Here is a 27,020-nt window from a genome sequence, read left to right as displayed (position 1 = left end):
GAAGCTCGTCCTGGGCCATATACTGGACACATGGAATATAGAAGATTGCATTCCGGATTCACGCTGATCAGGGATTTTTGCCGGCGAGTGTCCGGGAAGAAAAGTCAACATTGCGATCTGTTACGGAGCTAGAAATTCGGATCCCGTAGCATTCAAGTCATTCAATGCCTCTCATCATCGCCGCTCGTAATTGACTTCAGGAACTGAATAGAAACGTGGGTCGCATTTCAAGAAGGCGGGGGTGTATGTATGTCCCGCGCATTGAAATTTTTTTAGATAGCCGCTCGGCACGTCTTCATAACTTCCAGCAACCACTAGCGTCTAGACGCCAGCCAGCCTCATTCCTCCTTCTATTCTCAGATCCCCGTAGAAGATGTAGCGCCATGACCTCTGGATCACGATTGGCAAAAGAGCAGGTCAAAGAAAGCGACATAGCCACAAACGAAGCCCTACTCTTCCACGCAGAGGCTTCCAGGCTTGCAAAGTCATGGCTCACTGGCGCCTTTGGCAAGCCGGAGAGGGAGGGAGATGATGTGGAACAGGATGATATGGATTTCACTGCCAATGCAGCCAAATATTCGGAGACGTATGTTGTCTAGCATTCTCCTTTCAAACTCCACCTGGTTAACGAGTGCACCTGAACAGCGGCGGTCTAGGCTTCCAGGAGGCTGCAGATCAAACCTCCAAAATTTCCCTCTCGGAGGGCCCAGACCAGACGACGACCTTCTTGCGCAAACAATTATTCCACGGCCAACGCGACGCATACAATCTTACGACCCAAAAACCCCGACCGAGGAAGAATTTCGCAGTAAAACGAGGTGATAGCGATGACGAAGAAGAGGGGCGGTCAGGGCTTGGGAAGGGCAAAAGCATGAAGCGGAAGACATCTAACCAAGACCAAATTGAATCACGACGTACTTCCGAGATCGAGACTGCGACCCAAAACCACGGGAATAATTCAGACACGGCTGACACTGACATGGCGAAACCTGCACCTAACAAAACGGATCTTGAAGCATGTTCAACAAAGAAGCGAGGCACAAGCTACCTTGACGAAATCCTGGCGATCCGAGCAACAAAGAAGAACAAGAAAATGAACAAGGCACTGAACAAGAATAATCCAAACCAAAAATCCGAAGGATGAGAGGAAAGAGAAAAGAGAAATGGCAAGTATTGGAACGAATGAATATATTTGCAACTCTGGCTGCTTGTCGTTCTCAACTCGACTCCAAACAGCACCACCAACCCATCGCTGGATATGCAAACTATGCACGAAAACCTCTCGAGGGAGTTCTCATCCATTTCCATTTCGGGACAAGGATTCTCCCATCCATCCAAACGAGGTTCCACCATATCCAAAAGTCCACCGATTCTGTGTCGTGGTTTCATCCATAAAGATTTTTGTCGACCGTAACATGTTGTGATCTGGGATTTCTCCGTCCCATAAAATCCACCCTATTCAAAACACGTCCAACGCCAAATCGCCTTCTCATTATTTACAAACGGGGGGGGGGGGGGGGGGTATTCTTCGGAACAAAGGTATAATAGAGGAGACGTTCATTGCAGTCGTTTCCGTTTTCGGTCGTCGTTAGAACCTTCATCCTCATTTTCCTGTTCTGCAGTTTCGGCAGGATTGAGAAGAGAGTGTAATGTCGCCATACTTCCCCTGCGGGTAGCCGGAGCCGAATGCAACTCAAAATTCGGACGAGGAAATTTATTTCCTCCCAACGTCCACGAAACATTTTCCACTCCCAGCCCGGCAGGAGGAGCCTCGGAGGTGAGCGGCGGCGTCGGTTGGTTCGCGGTCGCATTTTGTCGTTTCGGACCATTGATCTCGTACTGGGCGAGTTGGTCTCGAATCTGCTGGTCTCCCGCTTGGGGCGCCTGCTGAGGCGACGACGGTTGCCAATGCACCGATGACTGTCCCGAGGCGTAAGGTGATCCAGTCGCATTGCCCGGCGGCCAGCCGTGTTCTCGAATATCGGCTGACGTGTGTCTCCGGGCGAGGTTCAGCGGGGGCGGAGTGACCACGGATGCCAAAGGATGTACGCTCGGTGGCGGCTGTGGCGGAAGAGCAGGACGACTGAATCCTGGCGAGACGTGTGGGATGCTGACCGAGCCAAACCGTCGCGGGGAAGACGAAAACTGCGGCGGAATCGGAGGAACTGGAGGTCGCAACCCCACATGTTGCGGTTCAATCTGCACAGAAGATCTCCGACTGTCAGGACAATTGAACCCTCGTGGCGAAAGCGGTGGTTCCAATGCTCCGTTGTTGGGATAAAACGCCTGTCTTCCGTTCTGCAGTGACTCCTGAGGTGTCTCGAGAGCACGGACAAACTCCAGCTGTCGCGCGATCTCTTTCTGCATGTTCATGATGTCCGCGTACAAGGCTGTATCCGGGGACGACAGAGTCTGAACTGCGCTCGTGAAATTGTGCATCCATTGGTGACATCGCACCAACCCTTCGGTCAGCGCTTGGCACTTCGAACTCATCAAGGCGTAACTCTCTTCTGTCCTTTGTAGTCTGGCGTGGACATCGTAGAATGCCTGTTCCAGTCCGGCCAGGCGCTGATCGGCATCGGGCATGACTTCGGCGGGGGTACCGGGTTGCGACACACCCGGCTTCGCGTTGGAGAATGAATCTCGATGAATTAACGTGTGCCGAGAGGCCCGCCGTTTGATCTCCCTCAGGCCCATCAAATCACCTTTCTTGAAATTGCCGTTTCCGTGTTTAAATTCCCAAAGGGCGGATTCGGGGGAACCGGTATGGAAAACATCGCTGACCTTGTGAAAGCCGTACATGTTCAGTTGGCGGACAAAGGAGGATATGTTGGTGTGCTTGAAATACTGAGCGAGGACTTTGGAGAACTCGTTCGAGGGAGACATGACAAAGCTTTCGTTGGTGTTCGACCACGAAATCAGATGTTGAATGCTGCGATCTTCCAGCATGCTGTAGAGCTTGTGAATGAAAGCCGTCTGCACCACTTTTGGTCCTTGTGACGCTCCCACGGCCCCCGCCGCGGCGGCACTATTTGCGGGGAGAGCATTCTGGTCCCGATTGCCATTGGCATTATTTCCCTGTTCCACTTCGGGACTCCCTTGCCCCGGGGGGCCCATATTCGGAGGGGCGGGAGAGGTCATCTGCGTCGAATCTTCTTGACTCGATTTAGGGGAGGTATTACTGTTTTGAGGTAGAATAGCCATGGATCTGGGTCTTGGTGGAGGTTCGATAGGAGAGCCGAAAGGATTTCTTGGAGCAGTTTGGAGGAGGGTACTCATGATGGTCCTTTTTCAGAGCTCTGTTTTTCGTGGAGTCGGTACGCGTCGATGAATGTGCTATTTTCAAGTCATGCAAGGCATCAACTCATTGCACCGAGGGTGGAGCGGGCCACACATTGGTGTGGATGGAAAGGACAGGTTGTTTTCAGTCAGGATTTGCGATCAAGGATGGGTTGTTGGTGGGCGCATTCAGGCTCCGCGACGCAGGCGTGTTCGGGAGCCGGAGGAGGTATCACAAAGAGTTTGTCTGGCCGATGAACAGTCGTGACGTGCCCTTGTTGAGCTCGGATCGGGAAAGATCTGGTGTCAAGCGTGAAGGTATGGCGAACGAGGGAGGTGTGTGAGGTGTGGGAAGGATATGGGAGGTGGTGGTGTCAGTAAAGAGTTGCGGCTCTGGGTTTGGGGGGGTTTCCTTTCCGGAAGGAAAAGGAGGAGGTCGCGCAAAGGAGAGAAGGCGTCAACGGGCCACCAAAGGTAACGGCGGCGTATACTATAGAGTTGAGAATCTCGGTTAGGCCGTGATATTAAAGAGGAAGATTTTGTTTCGAGGAGCGGACGGAGGGTCGAGGTTTGGCAGGTTGGAAAGGTCGGGGAACCGAGGGAGGGGACAAGATAGGACAACTCGGGTGGGTTAAAGATTGGGGGAGGATAGTAGTTGGTGGTTCGTTCGGCCGAAGGCTCGGGATGGCCGAATTAGGAGGGGGAAACAAAGGAATGATGGGTTTTCTGACGAGGAGGGAGCTGGGAAGGAGAGAGGAAATATTGAAGCCGGAGAAGGAAGGAGGAATCTTGAATTTCTTGATCAAAGTGGAAGGGGTTCGGTCGGGGTCCAGATTGGCTACCGTCTGGCTCTGTCGTGCGTAGGCGCTAGGTGGGTTGGCTGGGGAGGATGGTGATAGGAGGGGAGGGTGAGAGTGGGATAGCGAGAAGCGCGATGGCGACGAAGATGGAAACGGAGAAGCGATTGTTGCTATGTCGCGCGGCGCGGAGGAGAATGAGGACGAACGGTTGTTGGGTATGATTGTGGAAGATTAGACAGCTGAATACGAGGTGAGAAAAACGTGGAGGAAGACGGATTGATAGGTATTTTCTAGTCGCGGAAGAAGATTCAGCATGGCCTGTGGCTGACAGACGGCACCAGCCTTTTTTCCTTCTGTCTGATGCCAAATGCTAAATTGCCCTAGTTGAGGAGCCAATATTATGGAGTACGGTAACAGTCGACCAGGTCCAGCCCTCACTAAGCGCATGCAGAGAGCTGGCTAGGTAGCTACCGTACCCAGCATCTAGGCAGTCCTGGGCATGGCCTACGTACTATGTAGGCGTGGTCAGGGTTATGTAAGGTTGCAACCTGCGACGGAGGGCACGGGGAGGCAAAACCCCGAGAGCAAAACAGCTTCGAGTGCTACCCTTGGTTCGGTATAAATTAACAAGGACCTCCCCAGCGTACTACCTATACTAGGGAAGGTGGCGCGGTTAACTTGCCTCAGCATCGGATGCCCCTATCTCTCTCTGAGCTGAAGAAACTACTTTGTACCCTATCACCCTCGCTGCAAAGCGGTTTCAATTGCGCTACCTGGTACAATGATGTAGGTATGTGGCACACTCCCCCAATACTAACAACCAACTGATATTGCGGTGACTATCTGCATCTCCAGCTGTCTCTCGCCTTTCATCACCATGTCGTCAACCACACAACGCTAACAAAAACCTATCTTCCCCACCCTGGACACGACCCCGCAAGCCTAGTCGACCCAAGACTCCGGCTGCACCACTACAAACCACTCTCGAGTCTCGACTGACAGGCGCATTGACAGTGGACAACTGCATCTGCCGTCCAAACCGTATATCCACATTTCCTCATCGTCATTGACAGTCTGGTGAACCATTCTCTGGTGCTATCTGGTTCACTCATCTTGTTGTACTCATGTTGGGCGCCAAGTTGAATTCACAACTCGACCATGAACTTTCGATCTTGTCCTACATTTTGCTGCTAAATCTTTCGCCTTAGCAAAGGAGCCCACGAGGCTGGAGCCTCCTTCCTAGATGGATTTCCTTCAATCTCCGTCTCTCCGGCCCCCTATTACGGAATATCCTATCAATATCGTCGGTTCTTTTGGTGACTGACACATCGTACAAACCAATACTCATTTACATATATGAGTTCTCGCTACCTCTATTGGAAATGCTCGGAAGTGATCCTCCTAAAGGTTTACGTGGCCAATTCAATCTTGCGGAAAAGGAAATTCTGTTGACCCATTTCATATATTTCACCTGCTACGGAGACTGAGAGTTGGGGCCGAACCGTGAATTTGATATGCAGTATTCGCAGCTTTGCGACAACTCATTTTATTCAACATCAAAATTTACAACTCGAGGCTCAGCTACTATGACTGGACTTATGGCAACTATTGCGGGACCTGGACCAAGTGTTTTGGTAGATGATCTCCAGTCATTCACATGTTGATTGCCGTGCAAGACTACCAGCCCCCCCTGCTTTAGTCTCAACGACCTGTTTCTCTTCCTTTAATGTAGCGTCGTCATTTTCTGCTCGAATTATTCGGCCCTTCGATTGAATATTGAAAGGACAGCCCATCTGAGGCTCGACGCAGATCAGGACCGGTCTTTTCTACGAGGTTATGGAGCAAGTAAATCTTCACACCAGAGAGCCTGTCCGTGCAGATACCCGAATGATACTTCCCACTGCTTCTTCATTCGTGGTGTGTGGATTAGATCATTTTCAATCTCGCCCCGCCGTTGATAGAAACGTCATTGTCGAAATTAGAATGCAGGATTTAACGATGATGACTAAGCGCACCCGCGTAAAATTCCCTGTGCACTCAAATTCTTGGTCTGAATATTTCTGCGTCCTCATTCCTGTCGACAGCACCAGGTTCCGTAACAGTGGTTTTACAATTCAATATCGAGTCAGAATCTGTGAAGACTACCAATATGTCCAAGACAGCTACCGCTCGACATCACAACCCCCTGGAGGACGACATCACGACCTCCAGTGGACGTCTACGAACCAAATCAATCACAGGCAAGAGAAAATCCAGATCTGATGAGAATGCCCAAGGCGATAGATATATCGACGCTCGATCGTCCAGAAAGATTCTAGCAATTGCGCAAGATCTGGCAGACGAAGACGCACAGGATCGCTTTGTGAACACACAGTCCTCAACCTCCACGAATCATGCATTCGGCTTCGATTCAAGATTTGCTGGAAAAGACGAGGAAGAAACCGATGGTACAAGGGGCGAATATGACGATGAAGAAGAGTGGATGCCAGAGGAAGAGGGGGATGTCGCTGAAGATGATGTTGACCCAGAAGACATGGCGGTGTATCAGAGATTCCTCCAATCTGGCGAAGAGCTGGGAGATTTCACACCGTCACTAGCGAACCTGACAACAGGAGACCAGCGGCCGGGTGATGGTCTACCTCGATCCGCAGAAGAAAACGGAGACGGCCAGACAACCAACCTAGCCAACCTGATCCTGCAGAGGATCGCTGAAAAAGAAGCCCGGGACGCCGCCCGCCATGCTGGCTCTCAACCGCAGCCGACGTTCACGGGCTCCGGTCCGGTAGAAGGCGCTGTTGAGATTCCCCTAAAGGTAGTCGACACCTTCACCAAAGTCGGCCAGCTTCTCTCGCGGTACAAATCTGGACCCCTTCCCAAGCCCTTCAAAGTCCTCCCGACCCTTCCACAATGGCCAGAACTCCTCTCCATCGCCCGCCCGGACTCCTGGACGCCACACGCCTTGTACCGCGCAACCAAAGTCTTTATCTCCGCCCCTGCCGCAACGGGCCAGTATTTCTGCGAGACCGTCCTCCTCGACCGCGTGAGAGAGGACATCCAAGAGACTAAGAAGCTCAACGTGCACTTGTACAACGCGCTAAAAGCGGCCTTCTACCGACCTTCAGCGTTCTTCAAGGGTTTCTTATTCCCACTCGTCCAGTCCAGCTGCACCCTCCGCGAAGCACATATCGTCTCATCGGTGCTGGCCAAGATCAAGATCCCCGTGCTTCACTCCGCTGCGGCACTGCTGCGCCTATGCGAGATCTCGGCCGAGCAAACGTCCAACGTCAACAGCGAGGCCGCGGGGGCTGCGAATATCTTTATCCGTGTTCTGCTGGCGAAGAAATATGCACTGCCTTACAAGGTCGTCGACGGTCTGGTGTTCCATTTTCTCCGGTTCCGGGCATCGAAGGACCCGAATTCCGACGCCAAAGCCGGACTGGGGAGTAAAGAGGCGAAACTCCCCGTGCTGTGGCACCAGAGTCTACTGATTTTCGCGCAGACGTACAGGAATGAGATCACAGAGGACCAACGCGAGGCATTGTTGGATCTGTTGCTGACTCGAGGGCATAAGGACATTGGACCCGAGGTCAGACGTGAGCTGTTGGCGGGAAGGAATCGAGCAGGAGCCGGCCAGAGGCAGGGGCAAGACGGGGGGAATGCAATGGCTGTCGACGAACTGAGGGATGATGGCGATGATACGATGGATGTTACGGGTTGAATGAGAATTGCATCCGCGAAGATATCAAGGACATTACGAATGGAATGAAAGACCTCGACTACAGGACATGAAATGAATCAGTTAATCAATCAATCAAGAATAAATTTCAGTGCCTGAAACTCCTTTCCTTTCTGGCTTCAGGGTGAGATCTATCAATTTATACCTGTGCTGACAATTCCGCTCGCAGTCCTTGTTTCTGTTGCGTATCCCACCGACTCCATTTTCTTCCTCGGCCCTGTAGCCTCCAACCAATCTTTTCGTCTTGATCTCTGAATTTGCTTCATAGCACGTCAGAGGACAGCCGAATTCTCATGTTGGTCCACTGAAGAGGATATAGGCCAGATATTTGCCCCTCCCAGCGCCGGGGAAAAGAAAACTATACCCCATTTTGGTACCTTACGCATAATGAAATCTCTTTTCTCTTGTTGCCGGCCCCGGGTTTGGCAGGAACTGACACTCCTTAATAGAACGAAGATTGGATGGAGGGTAACTGCGCTTAACCCATCCTTCAAGCTTGGAGCGTCAGTCTGCCTTTCTGCTCATGCAAAAGTTCAGCTGGTGCTGATTAGAATTTTCTCGCAGAACATACTTTTCGGATATCAAAACGAAGCGTCAAAGTCTCTCCCTGCACAACCTCAGCCTGCACCAAGCACTTCCCACAGACTAAGCGGATCGGTGCGCATTTGCCAGTTCTCCTCGTTTCCCAAGGCCTGTTCTTTGCTCGAATGCACGATTCCAGACCATCCTTTCCCTGTGACATCACCGCTCTTACAACCGGGATGAGCGCCCTTTTCCTTCAGAGCGAGATGGGAGATCATTTTGGCAAGGCCGACGAGCTTCAAGTCGCCTCCACCACCCACACGTCTGGCGATTAGAGTCACATCAACGCCGTGGAATTGGCAGATCAGGTCGCCAGGACGCACATCCGTGCATGCGAAACCAACTCGGACCGGATCCACTCCAAGGGCGGGATTCGACTCTATCACGATGGATGGTTTCAGGAGGTTGGGATTTGAGGCACGTCGTTTATCTTCCGTGTGCAAGAGGATGTGTTCGACCGGAACCATACAGCCCTGGGACGAAGGGTAGTTGTATAGATGCAGAAGTTCGTCACTATGCGAGGCTGCGTCGAGGACATTCTCGACCAGGTCTGCCGGCAGCGGTGCGCGGATGTACTCGGTCTGCTTGCTTGAGGTGCCGCCATTGGAGGGAGTCGTGAAACTGGATTTGCGCTGAGACGACTGCGGGGGACGGAGTGTTTTGCGCTTGACTTCGTGGCCGACGTACTTTGCCCAGTCGACCTGTTCGAGACGTTGGCGTAGGTCGCGCATGCTGGTCCAGCCGGGAAGAATCTCGTCGATGACGTTAACGTAGTCTGGAACGAGTGGGCAACTGAGCTCCGATAAGTTTGTGTTCAGCAAGGCGTTCTCATCGCCCCGAGCGGCCATAGGTGCCACATAACTCGCAATATCGGCCTGGGTTATCTCCAATGCCTTTTGTGCCAGGCAGACAGCTTGCAGTGGGAGATTTGGCCGCATTGGGGATGGACGCAGATACTTGAAGACTTCAAAGTATACCTCGACAATGTGCTTCGAGTAATCTGGCCGCGGCCCACGACAGACACCGGTGGCAGGATCCTCACCGCAGTCGTCGGCGATGCCGAGGACCCCGTAGATCTTGTCGCGCCGTTCTGCGCATCTAGAGTCGTAGAATTCAGAGAGCAATTCCTCGAGAGTGGATTCCGTGTGCGCAATGCGTCGTGATGTCAATCGGAAGGGAATGGTCTGCATGAATTGCTGGACGAATGGGGGTAGGGGAGCCTCAGACGTTGAAGATAATGACATCTCCCGTATCGATCTTACGACGTCTTCGAAGTTTTTCCAGTCGAGACTCGCCGTGCCGCAGACGGCTTCAATGTCACTGGCCTGCACAAATTCCTGGATGATCCAGGTTCGTGTCCAGTAAGTGCATCTGCACAGTTCGAGCAAGTTCGTCCAACGCTGCGCGAAGGCGTCGACCAAGAACAGATCCCTGAACGCAGATGGGGAGTGTTTCTTGCGATAACTCGCCATCTCGGAGATGAATTCCATGACGCGGGCCTGCCTTCTATCTTCGGACGGCAGCCCCAACCACACGATTGCCCTCTCGGAACTGTCGTAGATCCTGCCCATCAGCTGGACGTGGAAATTCCTCTCCTCGAGATTCTGCTGGTCGATACACAGCGCATCTATCCACAGAAATCGCCATTCGCCTCGCTGTCGGAGATGAAGTAGGAGATTCCACAGATTCACTCGAACCCGAAAAGGGCGACCGTTGACTCGAATCTCTCGCGTCTGCTCGGCATTGCCCCACGTGTAGGATATGGCAACATACGCAGGTCGTCGGTGGATGGCATATTGAGTGATGCGGAGGCTAATAATATCCTTCTTCGTTCCCCCCTGTATCTGGAGCAGACGCATGAAACTCCCAGAGAGTTTAAGCCGCTCATGTCGGAATTCGTCCATGCTCATTTCTACCAGATAATGCTCGAAGTTTCACCATTCAGAGTCTTTCTTGGATGAGAAAGGGGGCCCTGGCCTCGGGAAAGCCGTATTTCTTCGATCCTTTCTGGGCAGTTTTCCTGGGTTATCATTTCAATCAACTTTTTCGACAGAACGATCTCAGGCAGGATATCCGCGCCATTGATTTCATGCGAGTGGCTGCCCCTGAGCAAGTCTCGCTTCGTGGTCCAGGAAGACCTGGCTCTTCATTTCAACTAACTGTCCGTTTGAAATTGACAATCGATATATTTAGCAAAGAATGTGAAACGCGGGAACGCAAAAACGTGGGTCATTGATTGGAACGGTAAAATTGATATCACGTGATCGTTACTCGTCGCTGCCCTATTCGATTGATGATAACTTACGAAGGATCATGGGATCATGGGCCGGTTGTTTTGAAGGGATATAACGAGAATTGGACACGATACACTCTTGATTGTGAAGGCAGCCAGATTCGGCGGAGATACTTCTCGTACCGATCACTTGGTAGATATATCTATAGACCGGCCGAGGATCTCAACCAGGGTCTCGACCCATCAATTTCCCTTTTGAAGGTAAAATCTCCTCTTGACGTGTTCGACTAGCCATTTCAGCGCTTGAAGAGTGCTGCCCTACACCGACTCATGTCACTTTCCAATTCCAGTCACCATTCGGCGGACTCATGCTCTCTTTGATCAATCAGATGCCCTCTGTGTTTTGGGAAGTCGCGATTGACAGACTTATTGGCGACGGCGGCAGTTTCGGAGATCAGGTGAGGTCGAAGTAAATTTCTGTTGACATCCAGGAAGAAGTCAGGGCCCGAACACCCTGGCTTGAGTTCGTGCTTGATCTGCCCCAGGGTCCTTCGAAAATAAACAAGGCCATTCGAACTGGGAAATAATCCTTGATCATTGATTGAGTACGGAATCTCGAAGGGTGTGTGGTGCATTTTCACCTGAAATTGGCTGGTTTCACCTGCCTCCCGGGGTGGTAGTGCGCAGCCCCATTACTCCGTACTCTCTGTTTCCCTTGCCTGACGCCTCTTCCACAGCTCAATGATTAAAAATACAATAATCATCAAGACAATGCTTCCAATGACGACCGGAATGAACATGAACAGTGGTGCAGCACTGCTCGTCGTATCTTCCATCTCCATGTGAAGGTTTCTTATCTGCGAAGAATAGGCAAGGCGATCCAGAAATGATGGTATGGGGGGTTTTATTTAAAGGGAAGGGTTAAAAAGAAGAGAAAAGAGAAAAAGGAAGGGGGAAAACATGAGGAAAGGTGTCGAAAACCCTGACCAAATGAGGAGAGGAAGAGGGCGCGGCAGCACCTCACCCGAATGAAAATATGATGATATTGGCGACATTTTGATGGTCAAGACTTGCAAGTTCTCGAATGAACATTAGCTCAGCAGCTTCCTCTGTTGTATTCTATTGAGGTTCTCTAGGTCATGAAAGTCTGTCAAGAAATTTCTGGCGAAGTAAATAACAGAATGATCATCACCATATTGGCCGATCGCTTGGATGCCGACCGAGAGCTCCGGTTTCCATGGGTGTTCAGGATGTCTTGGCCCGGGGACAGAGATCGCAGGAAGTCCCGCCAGACTTGCTGGGACTGTGAAAACGTCGTTCATGTAGGATTCGAGAGGGCCAGCCTTTTCCAGAAACCGTAGATGTGGGGGAGGCGTCGGTGCAGTAGGAACCACAATGAGGTCAACCCCATTTTCATTAAACTCGGAATCTTCTCGAAGTGGATTGGGCATTCTGAAAACGGAGTCAAAGTCCCGTTGCACCATCCGTCGGATCTTTTGGGCCTGGATGAAATAGTTGTCCATCGCGCCGGCGCTTAAACTGTAGGTGCCGAGAAGAATCCTCCTCCGCACCTCAGGCCCAAAGTGGTCGTAACGGTACCGGGAATAGAGTGTACCACCTTCGTGGTCAGAGTTGCCGGCTCGCGGAGCTCCATAACGCACCCCATCGTACTTGGCAAGGTTCGATGAAGCTTCGGCAGGCGCAAGGATATAATATGAGGACAGCGCGTGCTTCGTGGATGGAAGAGAGATAGGGACGACGGTAAATCCCAGGGATTCCAAATGACTCAGGGTCGCGGTCCACGCCCATCGAACCAGGGGATGCATCTCCTTGACGTTGTACTCCAATGGGACACCTATCCGTCGGGTACGCATTTGTTCGTCGAACAGGCGTCTTTTCATTTCTGCTTGCCTTCTCCTAGAGACCGTCGGGGAATTCAACCGGGCCGACCCCGCCGTCCAGAGGAAATTTTCCCCCAGCACTAATTTGCGTCGGAGATCTTTTGTATACGTGATCCGTTCTCGAGATTGCGCAGTCAAGCACGTGGGGTCTTGGACGTCCGGCACCTGGAGGAGGTCTTGACCAGTGAGTACAAGAGGGAGGAGATCCGGGGGGGGGGGGGGGGCGAGCTCACCAAAGGTGATCAAGACATCCAAGGCGGACCTCCCAATGATGCCAACGGTATCGAGGGAGTTGGCATAGGGCACCACTCCATTGCGCGATATAAGGCCGTAGGATGGCTTGAAGCCGACCAGGCCCAGGTAAGCGGCAGGCAATCTGATCGATCCTCCAGTGTCGGTGCCTATGCCAATATGAACCTGTCCTTGAGCTACAGCAAGAGCGCTGCCGCCAGAGCTGCCCCCAACGGAGAGAGTATGGCTCCTCTTGGTTTTGTCTCGATTCAAAGTCCCATTGAACACTGGTCCAAAGGCCGAATTGGTCGTGTGCGAACCCATGCCAAATTCATCCATGTTGGTTTTGCCTAGGAGGATCATGCCAGCCTTTTCGAGTAATCTTGTGACGGTGGCACCCCGGGGGCCATAGAACCCCTTGAGGATGTTGGAGGCACATGTCGTAGGGAGTTGCTGCGTGACGATGTTATCTTTAATAGCTGCCGTATAGCCTTCGTTGGAAGATTTCATCCGACCTGACAGACAAACGGTCAGTCCTGTTCTCGTAGCGCCTAGACATGCCTTACTGTGATATCTTTCTTTCTCATAACGGCCTTGAAGTTGTGTCACCCATTGAAGAAGTACTCTGTGATCTACATCTTTGGGGCGGGAGATGAAGGGGTTTCCGGGGAAAAGTTGAGCGCGGCGTAGAGCGTTGCGGACCTGGCGAGACAGGTGGACATCGCGAGGGTCACGATATCGCATCAGTCATTCGTGCGAGGGATCGTGCGAGGGATTTTGTGCTCGTCCACTGCCCGTTGTCACTTCTTGAGTAGAATTTGTTGAATAGATAGACTGCAATTACTGCAGAGCACAAGTTCGCTGGCGCAGGTCATATTCCCAGGCCAGACAGCAAAAGAGACGTCCTCTTACACTCTCCTGGATTCTTTTCCTTCAAAACGGGCGGTGCTCGCGCTAACTCCCCTCTATCCCTCGCGAATTCGGCGATGCGCTCCCTTGCTCAGTCACCATATCTGAAGACGATCAACTGGCGTTCGCGCTCGATCGATCCTGCTTGACACTGGGACTATTTCCCACCTACACTTCCGATTTGTTCAATAATGAAAGTATTATCCTACTGATCAGCGACCTTCATCTGCGTCGAATCATGAGCCATGTATCTGAAGAGATCAAAGGAACAAGGATCAAAGCCCTGTACTGAATGTCGACAGCAAAAGGTGCACCATCGACTCATCTCACCTTAACCGGTGTCGAGAGTTCTTTGCTGACAGACACCAGCTTCGATGTGACGCTTCCAAAGACTATTCGCAACCATGCTCGCGCTGTAAACGATTTGGGCTTGAATGCATCGTTTCCAAAGCCTTTCGAAGAGTGAAACGCCGCATGTATGCTTTGCTTACATACCATACTTTCCCTCGACACATACTGATTTCAGAGCTGCAGGTCGAATTGGACCTCCTGAAACAGCAAGTCGAGTCCAACATTCGAGAGCAGAATGGTCAGCCTCACATTTCAGCCAGTCAGAATTCATCTTTCAATCTGGGTGATTCGGGAACTGGAATGACTTACACTGGAACCGCTCCGGTCTCGATTCTCCCGGCCGGCGATCGTCAATCTCGGAACGTTCCGCAAATGATCGCAGCTCCAAGTTCCGAACCGGCGACCAACGTGTGTTCATCAGCCTGTAGTACACAAGCACAGTCAATTCAAGAATTAAATGTCGATGCTCAGGACATTGACGAGTGTTTCGCCCTGTAAGCTAGAACCATTGACCTCATTGGTTGCATATTCATTGGAAAAGGTTCTTTGACAAGCACCTCTGCTACATGCCCATATTCGACAGGAGCTGAAGCCCCAACGAATGCCACTCCTTTTCCCCTTTCCTATTTTGGACCATCGTCGCCATCGGTTCTCGTAGATATGCCCAAGACCCCACATTGATTCTTCTCCTTGCTCCCAGAGTTGTCGAGCTGGCGAAGTCGGCGATCTTCTCTACGGAGAGAATCCTACCGACGATCCAGGCTTTGATCATCTTATGCACGTGGCAGATGCCCATCGACACACCATCGAAAGATATCACCCCGACACTGGCCGGCGCCATGATACAAATGGCAACGAATATAGGCCTTCACGTATATGGCACCGTGCAAGACTTTTCAAGGGTTGCACAGCCGTACGATCGTCAACAAAGAAACTTTCGGACCAGATTATGGGCGATTTGTCTCTTGACCATCCAAAGGTGGGACAGCTGGACCGCAGAGGTGACAGGACTAATCTCGAAATAAGGGTAAACAACTACCGAGGCCTGCCTCCCGCGGTGTTACCAGACACTTACTCTCACGAAGGATACAAGGAGGATCCGTTCGAAGCACTACCGACAGCGATCCGCTTTCAACGAAAGTTGAACCAGGTGCAGAGTGAGGCCATTTCTCAGATCGAGCGAGATGCTTTGTCCAGGAGGCCGGAAGATCGTAATGTAGTTCTTCCAGCAGCGGTTAGTCATGCTCTCTCAAGACTGTCTCCGTTGGAGTTGGAATGCCCGTCTAAACTGGGTAAGGATGGATTGCTCTCTACTTTTTCTTGCATGCTGAGAATCTCAAGACCGTTACTTCCTTCGAAGTGCCGTGTTGCAAATATCGGCTTGCTCCTTGATAGCGCCTTCGTCAGCAATCGGCGACATGAATCTGCTCTCCATGTACGGGGACGCCTGCAACCTGATCGAACTGGCTGTAGAATTGGACGACGAGAAGCAAATGTCCGAATATGGTCCCGGTGTGACAAATATGATTCTCGCTCTCGCCGCTTTCATCGTGCTCCGAGTGGGAAAGTCTCGTGTTCGTGACGCCCTGGACGCCCGGCGAGGACAGAAATGCTATTTCTCCGTCATCAACATGAACGAGAAACACAGCATACGGTCGGACGATGTCGCAGCACGAGCCACAATCATTCTCCCCCAGTTGTGGACCAGCCAAATGAACATCAAGCGACCGGATGGCACCGTGGACAATTTGTGGCTGCGTTGTAGAAACAGGTTCGGATTGAGTTTGGCCTTTGACACTTTGTGGCTCTGGCGGCAAAGAATTTGGAGGTCAACAAGTCCTTATGAAGGTGTTGAAGGTACATGTCTTTCTACCGGCTTGGACGCATGACTCACTCACTGGAATTCAGATGAATTGACGAACAGTACTGGCAAATCTTTGCCAGGAATTTCTCCGGGACTCGACACCCTGCAGCTGATGGGCATCGGGTGGTCACCCGATTCACTCGTGCAGGACTTTCGATGGCCTTTGTCCGACGAATTTCTGTATGGAAATTGGTCAACAATGGCGGGAGATCTTCAACCAGATCTAACCCAATAAGTATTCTTTTCGTCAGAACTCAACCAATCTGAAGCCTCGTCACATCTGCACTGGTCTTTTGGCCCAATATCATTTCACTCATGACCAGCCCCGTGCCCGGACTCAAAGTGATTCCCCAGGGGCCATGACCAGAGGCAATCCACACACCACCATCCTCCAGCTTTACACCACCAAGATCCTTCTCCGGCACGTTCCCGATAATCGGGTTCCCACTCTGACTTACGGGCCTGAAGCAGAGCGCTTCCCTGACAGTTTCCAAGTCGTCTTGATTGGGCTCGTCCCCTTCCTTGGACCGCCCGGCCAACTGCACCGTTGTCTTGCGCAGACTCTCGATGCTCTTCGGATCAATCATGTCCTTGACATCCACCGCCAATTCTGGAAGAGGCAATGTGCTGCTATTCAATCCACCCAGCCAGATCTCCGTCTCACCATTGCGTGCCAACCGAGCATATGCTTCTGGAGCATACGGCCAGTATTGGCCTGGCGCGCAATAAATAGAGTAGCACAGCCAATTGTCTTCTCCACCACCGATATGTCGCTTGGAGGCGTCGATGAAAGGCGTCTTGTACCGTGGCGATTTGACCACGATACTGTGACCAGCCAGGGGATCGATTGGAATCCGCACCTTGCTCTCGGGAAACAGCGTCTTGAAGACCCTCGGAGTCCATGCCCCCGCAGCTATGACCACATTCCGACATTCGACTTCTTTCACGTCGTGGTCCTGAGAATTTCCGTTGGTAGACGTGGATTGCACCTTCAACCCCTTCAAGACGCCGTCCCCATCAGTTAAGACCCCGACAGCCCTCATCGAAAGATGCACCTGGACATGTCTGCATTGACACTCCTCCAGCAAAAACTCGCAAAACTCTCTCGGCTCGACCTGTGCGCACTCTTCTGGCCCTGCTATCGTCTCCATCGTCCCTCCGACGTGCGGCGTGAACACAGCCGGTGTCCCGTCATCATTGACCATTCCACCGCTGCCCACGATATGAACGTCTGTCTCGGAGTTCGCCCTCGCGACTCCTGCCCGACTCGCGCCTTCAAGCAACCAATCTTCGCCTCTGGCCTTCTTTCCCGTCTTGCCTTTACCTCCCCCCACGTCCTCGACGTTGAGACTGTAGACGTGACTGCCGGCGTATCCCCATCGGCGTGGTCCGTTATGTTTTTCGGCCCATTCGCGATGGAGACGGAATGATAGCGCACCCAGGCTTGACACGGAGGGATTGAACCAGTCCAAGGCCAAAAAGCCCCCTGCATAGCCGCTTGCTGAGGTGAATAACGTTGGCGACGAGTCGATGATGTGGACTGATTGAGCTGGTTGTTTGAGAGAGAGGCAATAGGCTGTGGACAGGCCGATTATGCCGCCGCCCAATATGACGGTGGACATTTCGGAAGGAAAAGCGGGCTGTGATGGAGGGTTATTGCAACCTCTGACCGACGGGCTTAAAAGCTTCTGAAGGGAGACGAGACTGGCCACCCACGATCAATGAGCGGCTACGGATTTATAGTCCTCAGTGATCCGAATCTTTGTATGATTTGGTCCTTGCTCTGACGGCCGCGCCCCTTGGAGTTTGGGGCCAAGATGTTTTATATTTCAGTAGCAGTAGCAGCAAGTTCAATTATTCCCAACCAGAGATACAAGACAGCAACTTCAAGTACCTATCGCGAAGAGCTCAACTAGCCCTCGAGTCTCAAATAAGAATTGAAGAAATGAATTGTTCGAGATTGTTTTCGCTCAAAACGCCTTTTGATCATCGCTTTTCTCCGTACTGCCGTCATAACGCCGTCCTGTCGATTTCTATTGGTTCTCGAAAGCTTGCCCTTTCAATCTTTAGTGACATGCTTCTGGAGACTTAAAGCATGACTAGTGACTGCCTTTGGGGATCCCGCAAAAGTAGTTTTGGGGGGGTTCCCTAGACGGAGTATAAGGCGGGCTCAGAGCGAAACCATCTGCGATTAGAAATTCCGAAGGCCTTGGATTCTGAAGCTGATACTCCGTGGATGGTATGTGCACCTTTGATTTGAAAGGTTGGCTTTGACTTATCGTAACACAACCCTCCTTGCAAACCACGAAAGTCACATCTTCGGTCGGAGCCTCGGTCCGATCAAATGGGGCAATGACTCCAGCTCCGGTTGGCCTGAGACCCGGAAGACTCCGACTCTGCCGTCTTCGACATCAGTTGCCTTTGAATCTGAGATTCGCAAAATCTTTCTTCCCACCCTCTCCGTTCAGATGACCAAAGCCCTCGTATATATTGATCAGTACGTGGCATCACATAAATAGTCCCTCTGATTAACTCTAGAAGGATATATCGTGGCATTGACTTCCCGGATACCGAGATTCGGACAAGGCACAAACACACGCTTCTACCCAACAACGACCCGCATTGCCGATTTATGACCTATCATATAAGAATCCGATAAATTTTTTTCCCGAAGACATTGTGTGATTTACATTGTAAATCATGGCATCTGTATTCGAATCGACCGTGTGGCCCAGCACGCCGATTGCATCTGAAATCAAGGATCTGATCGCACATTTCTTCCGCCTTGTTGATCTGAAAGATGGATCAGTTGGCCAGACACTGGCCGAAGAGGTCTTTACTTCAGATGCGACGCTTATCGGAGGCGGTGGCACGTTCAGTGGCAAAGATGGTGCGTTGAAATTCTTTAAACTTATATGTTTCCTTGTCGGTTCCCTGTGGCTTCTACTATACCATCTGCTTTTGACGAGAACTACTCACACGAAGAACTTGGGCGTTATAGAAATCAAAACCTGTCGCGCCAATGCATGGAACGCCGTCATATTCCGCCACCACGCGGTGGACAAAGTATTCGTAAGCGGCTCAGATGGGAAGGACATTGTAGTGACGGGCAAGATGAAATCGAAGACGAAAGATAGTCCTGAGAGGATGACGGTGACGGAGTTCGCGGCACGAATTGTCATTGACGCCAATACTGCAGCAGATGGACCGAGGATGAAGAGTTATCAGGCGTGGGTTGGGAGTGTGAGTTCTGCTTGAGATTCGAGAACGAACCGATAGCCTTTGTTGCAAGTCCACAAAACAGGTATCTCAACGGAGTTCCTTCCCCACAACCCAAAAAGGGGAAAACAAGGGGAAAAAGGGAAAAGAAAAGAAAACTCTCAATTAGTCCAGTTCCCATTCCCACACTCTTCCGGCCAAAGGAGAGTCAGTTCCCTCTTGTCATTCGCAAACTCCCCTATATCGAAAAACATATTGCATGCCTTGTCAACCCTGATTCCGTGTTTATTTTTGGCCTGATTATCGACTGTTGCTGTCCAGCTAAAAGGGATGTCCAAATGTGAAGGCTTGTCCTGTAACCAAACATCTAGCGGATGATAAAGAGCCCTGGCCTTCCATTCTTGCTGGTCGTACTCCCAGACCGGGCGGTATTGGGTGGCGATATGGTCTTGCAGCCTTGAATTCATAAGGGCAAAAGCTGGCTTCTTCAGGCTTTCAGTGTCATCATTGGAGACGAGCTGACCTATCGTGAGACCACCGTCTTGTATGACTACGTCTCGAGTCCATGAAAGACCTCGCAGCTGAGCCTCATTACCTAGAAGATTAAGATGCACAGGGTTTGTCCAGACTCTCTCGTCACCAAAAGCGTAATGATTATGAAGCCAATGATTTGTGTCAGCAGATAGTGCCTCTGGATCATCGAAGCCGAGGCTTTTGTAAAAAGGGAGAGCGTCCCCTGAAACAGGGTCGAGGACCTCGTCAAAGGACTCGAACGGGACGATTTGAGTTTTTGGCCAGTGCCATTGTGGAATCAGCCGCCGTCCTCTGACTGCTTTCCAAAGCCAGCCTTCCGTTTGTAAGCCATCCGACTGGATAGTCATGGGGACTTGGTCGATAAGGTCCGGACAGAGAATATCTTTGAGCCGTGTGTTCGTACGTGGTGGCCAGTGGACTTGACCGGTATCATTACACCGGTCGAATTGGCAGAATGATGAAGCGTCTGCGTTGGCTATGGGAAGGACCCAGGCACGAGCGCTGAAGCTCCATCCCTCGCTATTCGCTTTTTGAGTATCGAGCCTTCTTTTCCAACCGCAGCCATTCGCTGGGATGGCCAATTTTTCGGATGGAATAAGACAATCTGACTTGTTCAACATGCTCAAGACTTGCGATGCGTTGAAATGAGCACGTAAAGGCTGTGCAATCCGTCGTCTCATCGCCTCTGGCCCGATAATGTCATGGCTGCCAAGTCACTAGGAGAGTAAGCTGTTATCTTGCTACTCGCACCCTTACCCCATGATCGCTCTCAAGCGATCAAGTCGATATCAATAGACTAGTCAATTCAGTCAATTCCATCCTCCAAGGCCCAGTATCACGCTTGCCTGTCCACTGACTTGGCCAGTCTGATAGATAAGTTGAAACGCATCAGCGAACCGATCAGTCGCAGACTTCTCCTTCTACGTAGCGGGTGTTGAGCCCTGAACCGCAGGGTGTCCGGGGTTCGACGCTGTTGTGATCACTGGTACAGTGCCGTCCTTGGACGATCCGTGCACGGGTAAGGAATGGATCTTGCGATATGGTCTCAAATGTTTTGATGAGAGATCTCGCAAGTCTCGGATCGGGAGCCAATCCACCCAAATGTCTGCTCGTGGAGTTGAAATTTTTGTCGGGTCCGTATCTGTTGTAATGGTGTAATTCCTCCAAAAAATCAATTTGCCCTTGATCCTCCACTTGAACATTGAGCAGGCACAGGATTTGCCGAGCTTCACAAAATACCAGATCCACGACTTGTATCATCGCTTCCTTCTGCGCCGAATTGGTCTGGTCGATGCATTCCTGATCGATTCAGACAGAGAGACACTGAAGATTGGCTACATGTCGTACGGCCCTCCTCAAAATTGTCGCAGATGCCCTGGATGCTCGTCTTGATCCATCTAGGGTCTCAATGGTGACAGGATCAGGCCGGCTGGTAAAGTTGGCACGGCTGGGTTGACCGGAATGACTGCTCCAGCAATACGATTCCGTGACAAATGATGGGAAATCTCCCGGCTTAATGAGAGACAGGACGAGATTGGGGTCATCCGCGTCCCCATGTTTGAATTGCCTTCCTTTCTTTGCTTCCTGAATAACCAGTCATTGTAAAATGTTCTCTTTTTGTGCCCGAGAGTTCTATTCGTGGCGGACATATATTGGATGTGATACATAGCACTACGATGTTATCAATATACTCGTATCTTGATGTCAATTGTCGCTTGAGCTTGAGGATTCGGGAAAAAGCCCTCGAGCGGCCCGTATGATAAATCTAAAGAGATTGCAGAAGATCAGTTCAGATGAAATGTATCGGATGTGATGAAAAAGAGATATTTAGTATGCCTTTGCTTGCCTGCCAAATGCCCTCTCTCGAATCCTGCCCCTTTGAATCAACCACTGCGTGTGTGTGTTGCTTGATTTTATTGGTTCAAGGATACCAAGCTGCTCAACCGGTGTGACTCGGGAATCACCGGCTAGTGCGCCAATGTTTGAAGGAGATATCGTGGCTTAGCCGTGGCACCACCAGTATTGCTCCAGGCAAGCCGGCATCCTTCCTCTTGATGTCAATTCTTGAGTTTACGACAAATCCATTCCGAATCTTTCATGGTTATGTCTATGTCAGTGGGCCGATTCATAAATTACTAACCAAAACGACAGGCAGCTCCTAGAAAAGCACCTCGATTTTGCGACAAGGCTGAAAAGTAACTTGGGGCAACAACCCTTTCCTCTTTCCTCTCAATCTAGGATCCTAGAAGGATTTTGACACGAGCTTCGGTTTCTTGGCGCCGGGGGAAGAAGGTGGATCGGTAATGAACAAGCGGGAGAACTTGAATCATTCAACGTCTCCCAAATCTTTCGCAGCGAAATAGACGAGTACTCGACGATTGTCAAAGAGTTCACTGAAGACTTCCGAAAGAGAATCGCACAATGTGAGAAATCCATAAGGGAAAACCTTGCCACAAGAGTGCCCAAAGAAAAGTACCATGGACTTACATCGCCCGCCGACAATATTTTGACGTTTAGGTGGAGTCTCTCGACACAGGCGGGTCTTGTCAAGCTGGTAATTCAGATGAGTCTTGTGTGAATCACACTGTCGAGCCAAATTCCCCAGATATCAAGGCGACTGATCGAAAATCCAATACAGAAATGGCTAATCCACGGGTCAACATGCCCATTCCATCGCTACTCCGGTACAAAGTCTTACGATCACCTAAGACTTCTATCGAAGCCCAATTGGAACACGTAGCTATCCATTCTTGCTCTCCGGCCCTGCTAACCTAGTCGAGGATCTTGAATTTCCCGGCAGGATCGAATATCTCTGTGGGCCGGTGGATGAGAGACTCTTAACCAGACCAGGAGGGCCAGTAAGCGGCCAGGGGAGAAGTGTATACTCTACAGAATGTCGGTGCTTTCCAGGGACCACACAGACTGACTCGGAATTCCCGGGGCGTCCTGCCACAAGTCACAGCAGGGTCAAATCATACGCTAGGATTCAACCGTATCGAGAGCCGAACAGATGAAGCACCCAATCCGGGAGGCCAGAAGCCGTCGTCGGATGAGATAACCGAATATTTGCATTCGTTGAGCTCGGATGAACTTTCCGGCCGGGGGAGGGGTTGAAACAAGTCAACCAAAACGAAAATGGACTTCTCGTGCTTGGGCCTGCGGACAGTCCCACGGAGTATGAGCAGCCTGGGCAAGTTCGATGCGAAAACCGAGAGAAACCATGACAACAATCAAAGCATACTGGTGGGAACGACTGCTAACAATCGTACTACGGTCATGGAATCCACGGTCTAGAATTCGCAGCTTAGATATTACAACTTTTCGACGAAACCTACTTTCCCCCAAGTGGAACTCATGACACGCTCCCACAAACTAATAGAGTGTGCTGAACTACTCTAAAATGCCGCAGGAGAGAGATAGGGACTTGAATACCTGAGGAACTGAGTGGGAATACTGTACAACAGAGCGAGGAGATGTTAACTGACATAGAACACAGGTGGTGCACATATCTGGCGATAGAAGAGCAACAAAGTCTGCGCACGATGATTTTCATGACATTCGGTTGGCTATTGAAGGGGGATATGTCTGGAAGATTCTTGAAGACCTAGAATCCCCCCTCCTAAATCAACGCTCCTCATCATGTCACAATCCTATCAAATCAAGATGACCAGACGCAACTACATCGCAATAGAGATGGCATCCGCTGCAGTGGCAGCTTCACTATGACATCGAAGGCAAGGGGACTACTGCTCTGGAGAATAATCTTCATATGGCCCCAAGGGCAGTGTAGAGATGGTATGTGTTTGAGGAGCTTTTCCAAGGACTGATGTGTCCGATCCCGGTGATGGCGAACGGACATTGCATTTGGCACGCGAGAAGATCGGAAAGAAGGGGTGAAATTCTGAATAGCTATAGCTTTTCCAGTTACTTCCTGACCTCGAAAGACATTGTATTCGAGATTCTCCCGATCTTTTCGATCTCAATATCCACGACATCTCCATCTTTCAGCCATTGTGCCGGTTTCATGAATGCGGCAACACCACTGACGAATGTTAGCGTGAAATGCTCTTGTCACCTTTGCTGGGGAGACATACCTCGGGGTTCCCGTCATGATAACCGTTCCTTTTCTCAAAGTCGTCCCACGACTAAGATGTCTGATGATTTCTTTGATGCTGAAAATCAAGTCGTCCGTAGCGCCATCCTGTCTCAGGTCGCTATTGACCCAAGTCCGGAGCTTCAATCGCTCGGGATTATTCACAGCCTTTAGCGACGCAATGACCGGCCCAATGGGGCCGAATTTATCAAAGGACTTCGCTGGACCGTGCTGAGCCCCCGATCTCTGAGGGTTCTGCCAGTATCGGGAGGAAACGTCGTTGCCCACCGTGAAACCGAGCACGTAGTCGAGAGGCTCGTCCTTTTCCGTGAGGTTTTTGGCGTCCTTGCCGACGACCACGGATAATTCGCCTTCGTAGTCTAATTCATGGGCCTCCGGGTGGATGGGGATATCCTCGAATGGTCCGGCAAGTGTATCTGTCCACGTTTTCGGCACAAGAATTTTCTTGAACTTCTGACTTCACCCTCCGAATAGTACCTGGATAATTTGTGAAAACGACTGGGAATGATGGAATTGGGAACTGCACTCGCTCAGAATATGGCTTCAAATAAACAGACATGAGCCAGCATTGGACATGCCCCTGCTTCCTCTGCATGCTTTCGGTAATTGAGGCCAATTCCTAGCAGGAGCGGCACTTTTTCCAACGGACGTAGCACCTCAAATCTTGTCAGCATTCGGATTTGAATGGCCAGTTGGGGATTCGAACTTCAGACACAACAGCGCTTTGTCCAGACAACTGGAATTTGCCATCCCAAGGATCAAGATCTGTAAAAGTCTGCAGCTTTTTGCCTTTGAGATCTGCTTCCCAATCAAGACCGGCTTCGCCATAACATATCTTCTTCCCTTCGGGGTCCTTGAACCGCACAAGTCTAGAAAAAGGTACATCCACCCTGACGAACCCTCGGCATAGGAAACAATGGGGGAGGGAGAAAAAACAGGATTAATTAATAAGAGCGGAAAAGACGGATAACCACAGAAACCAGTCTTATTCGATGGATATTTCGGCACACGTCGGTCCGGCCCAATTCATCTTCGGGTCACCCGCCCCCTACGAGGTCAGCCTTCTCGGAAGTCGGCTTCTTGGCCGCATCGATGATCTGCCCGTGTGATCCGGGGAAGCGATGAGAAACCCGGGGTAAAACGGTACGCATGTACGGAGTAGGAACTCGGTGCAATGAGAAGCGCCACAGAATCATCGATGTGTCAATGTCTTCGTCGATAATAAGCCTCTCCTCGAATTTTCCGCGTTCCATGGCGAGCACCGACACACTGGCATCTTGACGCAGAAGATTTCATCCATGTACACTACCTAGCTGGAGGAGCACTGATAATGACACAGATCGGTTCGGGTCGGGCACTGCCAGCACATCCGCCGGATTCAAATCATTATGAGCAGCGGAACTTTCTGCTTCCCGACTGTGAAGTAGCCAATGTGTGATACGTTGGAGCATTTGCTAATGACACGAAGTAGCTTGACATCATGAGAAAGTCTGAGCGAACTCATGGAACCCACCTTCAGGAAAAAAGCCACTTCACTTCATGATTAAGCCGCCACTCAGAGCCTTCCACGGTAATAGAACTTCCCGATATCCCCATCTTCTCATTGCCCAGCCTGAGACTCGGCGTTGTTTCCGTTCGTACTCATTGTCATTCTCGACATTCAAAATGTCTGGGACGAAGAGTCACTTTGGCCCATCACCGGAATATCTAGCTAAGCACCGTGTAAGTGAAGTACACCAAAGGACTCTGATATGGGGAAATGAAAATACCGCCATAAGGCGGAAAGACGAAGACTCGGTCGTTCTAACCGACCTGATAGACCCAGTATCCAAACTCGCGCACCATTCTCGTGACGGGGGCGACAGCAGGCATCGGTCTGGCCATCACGCAGCATCTTCTGTCATCTAGTGCCCAGCACCTGCTCATTCTAACGGGTCGCAAGGCCAACAGATTACAGGACTTACGGACGCAAAACCCCGATCGGGTGATTACCAGGGCAGGAGACATGGCGGACTTGGAGTATGTGAAGGGAATTCTTCGGGATGTCGAATTAGAAGGGCGGCTGGATGGTGTCATTCTCAATCATGGCACGTTGGGCGCGTGTTTGAGGTTGGCGGACATGCAGGCGGAGGAATGGGAGGGCACATTTTGTATCAATGTGACGAGTTGTGTGGTTTTGGTAAGTCATCCGAATCTCTCATACTCTCGGGGGACAGTTCTACAGGATACAGTTCTCCAGTGGAACATCGAGAGAAAGAGGATCGTGGTTGGTTGACTCATATAACCAGATCCAATCCGCTCTTCCATTCCTCCGCGCTTCGAAAGGTCGTATCATCTTTACATCCTCCGGCGCTGCCAGCAACGCATATTCTTCCTGGGGAGCTTATGGCGCCTCCAAAGCAGCCATCAACCATCTTGCAATGACGTTGAAAAACGAGGAACCGGAAGTAACAACCGTATCGATCCGGCCTGGTGTGGTTGACACAGCAATGCAGGTTGATATTAGGGAAAAGTATTTGAAAAATATGGACGAGAAAGATCAGGTGAAATTTCTGAGTGCAAAGAAGGATGGAAAATTGTTGCCACCAGAAAAGCCCGGGGTGGTTATCGCCGAGTTGGTTGTAAGAGCAGACATAGAATTGTCAGGAATGTTTCTAAGGTAAGGAGATTTCATTTTTCAGGTGGCATTGAGACTGACAAGCGAGCAGTTGGGATGATCCCAAGTTAGTGGATTACCAACCAAAGTAGGCATGAAATATAGACCAGACGGGGGATGTCTTCATGGGAGAAAATACACACACAACGCTTGGAAGAGGTCACGAATCATATTTGTGCAGAGTCTGTTTCTCATTTGTTAGCTACCACCATTCCATTAATCAAGGAAGAATGATCGCAATAGACTTCAGTCTCAGGCGAAAGATGAAAATGAATACACAAGCTTAAGCATCAGGTTCGAAGAACCTTCATACTTAGCATGGAAAGAGTGATGTGTTCATCATAGGGAGAAAATAAATGAACGCGATTGGACTTACAAGACCAATATCACGAAATTGGAATCCAAGGTCAGGAGCCGGACGCTCTAAAGACCACGGTCAGAGGAGTCCCTTGCGCGAGAAGAAAGCAAATTTTGATGCCAATTCGAGTTTCAGGTAATCGAACCAAGTAAGTCGTCATTGGGTGTCCGAATTTGATAGTACGTAGTATTGCTCATCATGGAAAGGCGAAAGATGTGCCAGGATGGAAGGCATACGTACAATCTAGGTTTCT

General features: G+C 50.8%; 12 protein-coding genes across 12 annotated transcripts; 5 read left to right on the top strand and 7 right to left on the bottom strand.

The window, feature by feature from the left end:
• Nucleotides 1–383: 383 nt before the first annotated feature.
• On the top strand, nucleotides 384–1,144 carry Z518_08731 (uncharacterized protein; the record flags this gene model as incomplete). Its single annotated transcript, XM_013414471.1, has 2 exons — nucleotides 384–586; nucleotides 646–1,144. 2 exons carry the CDS (start codon nucleotides 384–386, stop codon nucleotides 1,142–1,144), a joined length of 702 nt encoding a protein of 233 aa, XP_013269925.1.
• Nucleotides 1,145–1,557: 413 nt separating this feature from the next.
• On the bottom strand, nucleotides 1,558–3,279 carry Z518_08730 (uncharacterized protein; the record flags this gene model as incomplete). The annotated part of the gene is made up of 1 exon (XM_013414470.1): nucleotides 1,558–3,279. One exon carries the CDS (start codon nucleotides 3,277–3,279, stop codon nucleotides 1,558–1,560), a length of 1,722 nt encoding a protein of 573 aa, XP_013269924.1.
• Nucleotides 3,280–6,228: 2,949 nt separating this feature from the next.
• Nucleotides 6,229–7,797, top strand: Z518_08729 (uncharacterized protein; the record flags this gene model as incomplete). Its single annotated transcript, XM_013414469.1, has 1 exon — nucleotides 6,229–7,797. One exon carries the CDS (start codon nucleotides 6,229–6,231, stop codon nucleotides 7,795–7,797), a length of 1,569 nt encoding a protein of 522 aa, XP_013269923.1.
• Nucleotides 7,798–8,432: 635 nt separating this feature from the next.
• Z518_08728 (uncharacterized protein) lies at nucleotides 8,433–10,301 on the bottom strand (the record flags this gene model as incomplete). Its single annotated transcript, XM_013414468.1, has 1 exon — nucleotides 8,433–10,301. One exon carries the CDS (start codon nucleotides 10,299–10,301, stop codon nucleotides 8,433–8,435), a length of 1,869 nt encoding a protein of 622 aa, XP_013269922.1.
• Nucleotides 10,302–11,721: 1,420 nt separating this feature from the next.
• Nucleotides 11,722–13,506, bottom strand: Z518_08727 (uncharacterized protein; the record flags this gene model as incomplete). Its single annotated transcript, XM_013414467.1, has 3 exons — nucleotides 11,722–12,707; nucleotides 12,765–13,277; nucleotides 13,329–13,506. The coding sequence occupies 3 exons, from the start codon at nucleotides 13,504–13,506 to the stop codon at nucleotides 11,722–11,724; spliced, it is 1,677 nt and encodes a 558-aa protein (XP_013269921.1).
• A 599-nt stretch (nucleotides 13,507–14,105) lies between these two features.
• On the top strand, nucleotides 14,106–15,911 carry Z518_08726 (uncharacterized protein; the record flags this gene model as incomplete). The annotated part of the gene is made up of 5 exons (XM_013414466.1): nucleotides 14,106–14,147; nucleotides 14,206–14,516; nucleotides 14,723–15,001; nucleotides 15,049–15,314; nucleotides 15,364–15,911. 5 exons carry the CDS (start codon nucleotides 14,106–14,108, stop codon nucleotides 15,909–15,911), a joined length of 1,446 nt encoding a protein of 481 aa, XP_013269920.1.
• Nucleotides 15,912–16,140: 229 nt separating this feature from the next.
• On the bottom strand, nucleotides 16,141–17,508 carry Z518_08725 (uncharacterized protein; the record flags this gene model as incomplete). The annotated part of the gene is made up of 1 exon (XM_013414465.1): nucleotides 16,141–17,508. The coding sequence occupies one exon, from the start codon at nucleotides 17,506–17,508 to the stop codon at nucleotides 16,141–16,143; it is 1,368 nt and encodes a 455-aa protein (XP_013269919.1).
• A 1,078-nt stretch (nucleotides 17,509–18,586) lies between these two features.
• Nucleotides 18,587–19,144, top strand: Z518_08724 (uncharacterized protein; the record flags this gene model as incomplete). The annotated part of the gene is made up of 2 exons (XM_013414464.1): nucleotides 18,587–18,776; nucleotides 18,888–19,144. The coding sequence occupies 2 exons, from the start codon at nucleotides 18,587–18,589 to the stop codon at nucleotides 19,142–19,144; spliced, it is 447 nt and encodes a 148-aa protein (XP_013269918.1).
• Nucleotides 19,145–19,266: 122 nt separating this feature from the next.
• On the bottom strand, nucleotides 19,267–20,319 carry Z518_08723 (uncharacterized protein; the record flags this gene model as incomplete). The annotated part of the gene is made up of 1 exon (XM_013414463.1): nucleotides 19,267–20,319. One exon carries the CDS (start codon nucleotides 20,317–20,319, stop codon nucleotides 19,267–19,269), a length of 1,053 nt encoding a protein of 350 aa, XP_013269917.1.
• A 3,244-nt stretch (nucleotides 20,320–23,563) lies between these two features.
• On the bottom strand, nucleotides 23,564–24,348 carry Z518_08722 (uncharacterized protein; the record flags this gene model as incomplete). The annotated part of the gene is made up of 3 exons (XM_013414462.1): nucleotides 23,564–23,681; nucleotides 23,734–24,169; nucleotides 24,231–24,348. The coding sequence occupies 3 exons, from the start codon at nucleotides 24,346–24,348 to the stop codon at nucleotides 23,564–23,566; spliced, it is 672 nt and encodes a 223-aa protein (XP_013269916.1).
• A 442-nt stretch (nucleotides 24,349–24,790) lies between these two features.
• On the bottom strand, nucleotides 24,791–25,006 carry Z518_08721 (uncharacterized protein; the record flags this gene model as incomplete). Its single annotated transcript, XM_013414461.1, has 1 exon — nucleotides 24,791–25,006. One exon carries the CDS (start codon nucleotides 25,004–25,006, stop codon nucleotides 24,791–24,793), a length of 216 nt encoding a protein of 71 aa, XP_013269915.1.
• Nucleotides 25,007–25,418: 412 nt separating this feature from the next.
• On the top strand, nucleotides 25,419–26,501 carry Z518_08720 (uncharacterized protein; the record flags this gene model as incomplete). The annotated part of the gene is made up of 4 exons (XM_013414460.1): nucleotides 25,419–25,475; nucleotides 25,573–25,932; nucleotides 26,042–26,412; nucleotides 26,462–26,501. The coding sequence occupies 4 exons, from the start codon at nucleotides 25,419–25,421 to the stop codon at nucleotides 26,499–26,501; spliced, it is 828 nt and encodes a 275-aa protein (XP_013269914.1).
• Nucleotides 26,502–27,020: the final 519 nt, after the last annotated feature.

Source organism: Rhinocladiella mackenziei (assembly GCF_000835555.1).
Source record: "Rhinocladiella mackenziei CBS 650.93 unplaced genomic scaffold supercont1.6, whole genome shotgun sequence".
NCBI lineage: Eukaryota > Fungi > Ascomycota > Eurotiomycetes > Chaetothyriales > Herpotrichiellaceae > Rhinocladiella > Rhinocladiella mackenziei.
This window is presented reverse-complemented; position numbering and strand designations above follow the sequence as displayed.